Raw genomic sequence first — 6,339 nt, 5'->3', positions numbered from 1 at the left:
CCAGAAGCAGATTCAGTGAAACCCGTGCTGATGATATCAGCTTGGCCTAGAGGACGTCTGTCTGCCATTTTCACCGTGAAGCAGAAGTGAAAGTCAAGAGACGAGCCAAGTGTTGATTTAAAAGATACAATCCATGATTTATTACAGAAAAGAGTGATATCCAAATTATCCCATGTTGTGTTATTTTTGTACATTTCAATATGTTTTTACATGTAAACAGGAACGAAGTAAACAATGTTGTTGATACACTTCATGTCACAACTGATACCATCCTATTGTACAGTTAAGTTTATGGTCTAGCATTACTGTGTTTCCACGTCAAGTACGTCACTTGCTCAAGCACAATCCTATTAGGAGGCATAGCGTAAAACACAAAGCTTAAGCCCCCCTAGACTGCTATGTTTTCAGAGATGTGCAAGGTCATGCCTTTATTACTTATTATGCAATACCCATAATGTGCTCTGCTATTGCCAGTAGCAGAAGGCATAGACACACCTTTCCAACAGCAGCATTTGCATTAATAAGAAAGATAGCTAATGCTCTCAGAGAGAACACAACAGGTAAGAGATCCATCCAGATGTGATGAGAAGCTGGGCAACTCAGACATCCAAGGTCATGTGAATAGTTATACATTTACTCCATCCCAGTCAGAGAAGCACCTCAGCTGTTAGAGAGTTAATGCTTTAATTCCCAGATGAATGTTCAAAGGAAACAGAGCTGCGCTTTGTTTTATCAGACTCCCCTTGACACGAACAAATCGTAAGACTCTAAGCTATTCTATACAAAATGATCTCAAAGTAAAAAAAAAAAAAAAGCCACATCAAGAAGCACGTGTCTTTTCCTGGCCTCCAAAAATGATCAACACCGAAAAAGGGAAGTGATATGTTTAAGTCGCTGTTAACAACTCCACAGAAGGTAGCACTGCTCAAAGCAGGTGTTAGGTCATGCAAACTCTACAGTATATTCACATCTGCATCAGTTCAAAAGAAACATAGCACTCAAGGATAATAACATGCATAGATTTTCAATGTTCACATAGAAGGGAAGATATTCTGAAAACCTGGAGTAGTTTCCTTAATATTAGAATAAGATTTAAAAACAAATCTCTCTCTCTCGCCTGACTGAAATGATTATGATTATGATTATCACTAGGCTGAACTTGATGACCTGGAAGCATCATCATTATTATTATTATTACTTTATCCAACGACCTGCATCATAAATCCCTATGATTAACTGTATGATCAAAATCCATCATTTCCACTCTGCTCTAATATACTTACTGGGATTATGAAAAAAAAAAAGAAAATCAACCATGCTTTTAATCATGAGTGTGCATTTTAGTCATGCAATGCACTGCAGTGCAAAAATATATATCTAAAAAAGCAGAATAGCTTTTAATTGCCTCTTAGAAAATATGGTAAAAAGTTGATCATCTGCAAACATTCAGAGGACACCTGAGAAATGTGGGCGATACTTTTGTCTATCTGAGGGTAAAATCAGGTGAACTCATACCGGTAGCTTAAAATAAATAGTATAAAAAACATCACATACATCATCAAACGCATATACAAATAACTGCAAAATAAAGAAATGAACAAATCTAAATAATATAGAATTCTTCCTAAATGAGGAAACATTTTCTGAGTGTTGTGCAGTGCATTGACCTTTCATGCTTACTGAGCACATCTTCACCACCATATACAATCACATTTTCCAGCAATCAGTCAGCATGACCTGTGCTGGCTCAGGGTTGGGGGTGAACCTTGTGTCTTCGTCACAGCAAGTACAACTCCCTCATTTATGTTTTGTTTTACACACTCCACAGCTTTCCATCTCAGCATGAATAATGCAGGAAATGATTACAATCTGACTCATCCTCACAGATGAACATGCCACTCATGCTGCCTGGTTTCCTGAGTTCTCGCTGGGCTAAAAACTCCTTTAATCCGGGACATCAGAACTCACCACAGTAAAAGGCAGTGGCACGACTGCGCGACATTTGATAAAAACCATATTTCTCAGTCTCACGTCCACAAAGGTCAGAAATCAGCAGAAACCACATCTGACCATGTGCTTAGTAAAAGACTGGAGGTGAAATGTGTCGGTGTACTTTCTGAGGGAAGAACAGTGGACGGATGTTCTTTGCAAACTCAACTTCTAAGCCACAGGTATGCCTAAGTGATCCAAGTCTCAACCACTGCTTCAGGGTTTCCAACTGCAAATGAAAAACAGGCTGTGAGCGCAGGACGGAAGAGCAGATTTGTAGCTCCTGCATACGTTAATGATGATGGGAGTCACATTTCAACGTATAGCATGGATGTGCTTTCGAGCCATTAGCTGAGACCCCAGTAGGTACTGTGGTGTGACTCACATCCAACACAAATCCTTACAGGAGAGTTCAGAGAGTTTACAGCGGATCAGACCCAGAACAAGGGGAGAGAATATTTCTTGCACTTGAGAAAGCACGTGCAACATAAACAGGCACACGTGATGTTGGTGACACAATTGTGGTGTGTACAACTGTAGGCACAATCAAATCGCACAAACTTATCCTCAACTCAACACAGTCAAGCTCAGCAGTTGCACAGGCAGATTAACACATAGCTCACACTGAGTACAGACACATGTGAACCAGGCATCAAGACAGGAACTTTATCTATCAAAAAGGTACAAAACGATATAACCATGCACTTTATAGAGTTCTTGGTCAAATTTATTGAATGGATGCAAACTCCTCAGCGACGAGTGCTGTTGTTCTCCTGTTTGCTAATTTTTTTTCTCTTCAGTTTATGAAACAGCAGCAAATATTAATCAGCATGCTTCAAGGGCAATATACAGTTACTTTGCGGGAATAGTGTCAGTTTTTATTTGGTAGCCACATCACCAGAAACACTTTTGCAACATGAAAAACATCAAGTGCCACTGGAGCTCTCCAGAAGAGCGGCTCCGCTGACACTCATGGGAGAAGATACGCGGCCATGCTACTGGCTGCACCAGACTGCAGAGTCAAAGCGAAGTGCTAGCTGCCACAGAGAGAACACTGCAGGATGGATGCCGAAAGTGAACAGAGGTGATCTGCAGCCCTTGATCTGCATAGTAAACATTACAATTGCACAGGTCTTCCCAGTGAAGTCACAACACAAGACACAGCCCAGGGCAACCTGCTGGGGCGGGACGGGGAGGGTCAGAGCCAGAAACTAAGAGCAGCCTCCAACAGTAGATGTGGAACAGATGGCAAAGGAGGGATCAGGGCAGGAGCTCGGGCCAGAGCCAAACTGGCTTGGGGATCTGGATCTGGTCACTGGAGAGGGTAGTCTTTGGTGTACAGAATCAGCCGGGTGAAGCTGGACTCTCAAAGCTAAAATAGACAAATGAGCAGTCAAGGAAAGGTTGTGGCTGTAAATTGAGGGCTGTGATGTAGAGATAAAGCTAAGGCCACTCGTGGTGGTAACGCCTTCCATTCTTCTTTCTCTCCTTCTGCAGATGCTCCAGTTCTGCTTCATACATCATTTCCTGCATCAGGTACTTTTCCCTCCTCATGCGATCACAGAGGTCCTTCGGCATGTCCGGGATGAGGTATGCTATGAAGGACTTGATCCCAAACACCAGGTGCTGAGGAGAGTATTAATCATTAATGAGTTACCTTTCACAGAACTCACACACAGTTGCCAGCATTTGTTGCATAATTTATAAAGCATGCAAAAAAAAAAAACAACAACAAAAAAAAAAAACCCCGAAACAACACTGTGTGTCCCACAAAAAAAAATCAAACAAACAACTGTATAACCTTTATTATTTCAGTTTTTCTTCTTCAGAAATTTATGTCTAGAGCAACATTATCAGTGGTTGATCTTTTCAAGTAAAGAAGACAAAACATGGTGTTTTTTTTGGCTGAAGCATGTTATTTAAGTTGTATTCTGTGGTTTTTGAGCGGAATTTCTCAACTTCCTTCATTTGCCAGATTCATTTAAATTGTGACCATAGCCATAGCCAAGTTTTATTTAATAGTGATAATACCAAAATGAATAAAATTTTAAAATTATTCTGCAAAAAAAAAAAAAAAATCCTTCTGCAGTGACACAAATCTGAAGGAACAATAGAAGTTTTTGTTGAGCTGCCAAGCTGGTAAACAGACAAACAAGAAACAGGAAGTGTTGACAGACCTCAAAGACGATGATAAAGGCCAGCCTGGCAGCCAGGACATGCCAGAACTGCAGGGTAAATTCATATGGGACCGAGCTCCAGGGAGGCGCTCTGTAGTCTCTGTACCTGCAGTATCTGGGCTGGCTGCTGTTCTTCAGCTCACCCATGTCAAACACAGACAGGCTGCTGTTCATGTAGCCCTGCAAACACCTGAGAGCAAAGGAGAAGTTATCAGATAATAACAGAAGCCCCTCGGCTGGCTATATTCGCTGCTAACAAGTTATTTTGAGTCCTTACTCATCGTCATGGTGGCGTCCCTTGTCCATACACGGGCCGTATTTAAAGGCATAAACAAAGCGGGGAATGTAGTCTGAGGTTATAGCGATGACAAAGGCGTTAGTGATGACTGCCAGCACTCCGATACCTTCGAGAATCCCATGCCAGATACCTTACAGCCAACAGAGTGGAGAGTAAACATTTCCAGCATTAATAGGGTTTTTTAAGAAAATCACTGCTATATACAGTATGTCAAAGTGTGGGATGTGAAAGAAAGAGGAATATTACATCTTCCCCACACCCTGATGAAAAAACGAATTTGTAATTCACAGTCTTGGTAATGCTGACTTTCCTTCATTTACTTCACAGCCTTCAGCGATGATTCAGGGACATTGCTGCTTGTGCAAGTATGTAACCAAGTAATTTGTGTCACTCAAAATACAGCCTGTTCACTGGTGACATACAATTAAGTTTATTAAGGCTTCTGTCAGTGGAGAAAATCTTCTGTCTCTTGTCTTCAGGCAATAAATGCAAATGTCATCTTAAACCTACAGAACAGCTTAACTCTGTGACTGACACATAATGTGTTCATTACAGCTGAGGCGTTTCTAATGTTTCAGCGTGGATTCTTCCTTTAATTACAGGGCAACATGCCACAAGAAGCTTCTGGGCCGTATATGGAAAATATTTGGCTCCCACAACATTTTCCAGTTGGAGGACGTGGCTGTGATCCAAAAGTAAAGCAGAGCGTGTCAGCGACATTGAAGAGGTGAAGTGCGAGGGCAGTCACAGATCAGACTGACCTATGTCAGTGGCCCGAGCCGGCATGGGTCTCCTCCACTGAGTGACAAACTTGTAGGCGTCAAGACGAATCTCAATGATGTTGTTGAGCAGAGCCAGGAGAGGAGCAAGCGGGAATGCTGCTACAAAGATGGTGGTGAAGCCAAACTGGAGAACTGTAGAGGAAAGAAATGTTTGGTTGAGCTATAGAGGATGTTTTGTCTCAACACTGGCAAAAGTAAGGTTAAATATTGAGAAAGCATCACATTTTAGATGGATTCTACTTTCTTCCTGCAAAGTCAAACATAGCATTTGGCAGTACTGTAATATTTTACCCATTTCGAGGTATTCATCCACCAATCCATGGGCATTCATTGGCTGCAGATTCCAGTCTTTGTCCCACTGTGGAAGCTGGTCTTTATTCTCTATGTTCTGCCCTCCTCCACCTCCTATTTTTATCTTCCTACGAGACCACCAGTTCTGCAGCAAACTGAGGACATAGCAAGCAGCGAACACTCAACTCAAAGCAATTATTTCTGACAATGTTCGGAGTGCTGCAGGAACCCTCTCACTAAGCCCCTCACAAGAGAATTTGATGGGTGCCTGCAGGAGAAAGGATTTTTCATATGCTAATGGCTTGGAGGACAAAAACTATACAGAAATTATATAAGGTGTGCAATATGCCAATCATTTGCACCATTAAACAGGATAAAATACGACATTTCTAATGGTCCACCGAGGAAGAAGCACATATCATAACATATCAAGATCATAACAATCTTACTTACGGATAACCAAGCTCCATGAAGTTGTTCCAGATTTGTTTGAAGAACATGATGACTCCCATTTGCAGGCACAGATCAATCAAACAGCCACTCGGGTGACACTGTGGAAAAAAAAAAAAAATGTAATTAAAACTGTGACATCCATATTTCATACCAAATAATTCAAAGCCACGATTGAATCCTGAGACCCACTTCATCCCACTGAAAGTCCCAGTAATTACGTGGGAGCTTAACAGTTTGTACAACAATTTACAACTGGATCAAGATTGAAAAGATTGAAAAGAAACCAAAGGCAAATAAGCTACCCAGTCATTGCTGGTATCATCGCCCACTTTTGGAGATGCCTAAATAC

The 6,339-nt window shown here is 41.4% G+C and overlaps 1 protein-coding gene across 6 annotated transcripts in view; it reads right to left on the bottom strand.

The window, feature by feature from the left end:
• Positions 1-1,258: 1,258 nt before the first annotated feature.
• The window catches only part of ano3 (anoctamin 3), a 34,478-nt gene continuing 29,397 nt past the window's right edge, over positions 1,259-6,339 (bottom strand). For all 6 annotated transcript variants that reach the window (XM_029523612.1, XM_029523614.1, XM_029523613.1 and 3 more), the window contains 6 exons: positions 5,991-6,088; positions 5,538-5,692; positions 5,226-5,378; positions 4,444-4,594; positions 4,167-4,356; positions 1,259-3,615 (listed from right to left, as the gene is read on the bottom strand). In XM_029523612.1, coding sequence (XP_029379472.1) covers positions 3,433-3,615; positions 4,167-4,356; positions 4,444-4,594; positions 5,226-5,378; positions 5,538-5,692; positions 5,991-6,088 — 930 coding nt within the window. In that variant the 3' untranslated portion in view covers positions 1,259-3,432. The remainder of the gene's footprint in view (positions 3,616-4,166; positions 4,357-4,443; positions 4,595-5,225; positions 5,379-5,537; positions 5,693-5,990; positions 6,089-6,339) is intronic.

Source organism: Echeneis naucrates, chromosome 16 (assembly GCF_900963305.1).
Source record: "Echeneis naucrates chromosome 16, fEcheNa1.1, whole genome shotgun sequence".
Taxonomy (NCBI): domain Eukaryota; kingdom Metazoa; phylum Chordata; class Actinopteri; order Carangiformes; family Echeneidae; genus Echeneis; species Echeneis naucrates.
Note: the sequence above shows the minus strand (reverse complement) of the source record. Positions and strands in the feature narration are given on the sequence as shown.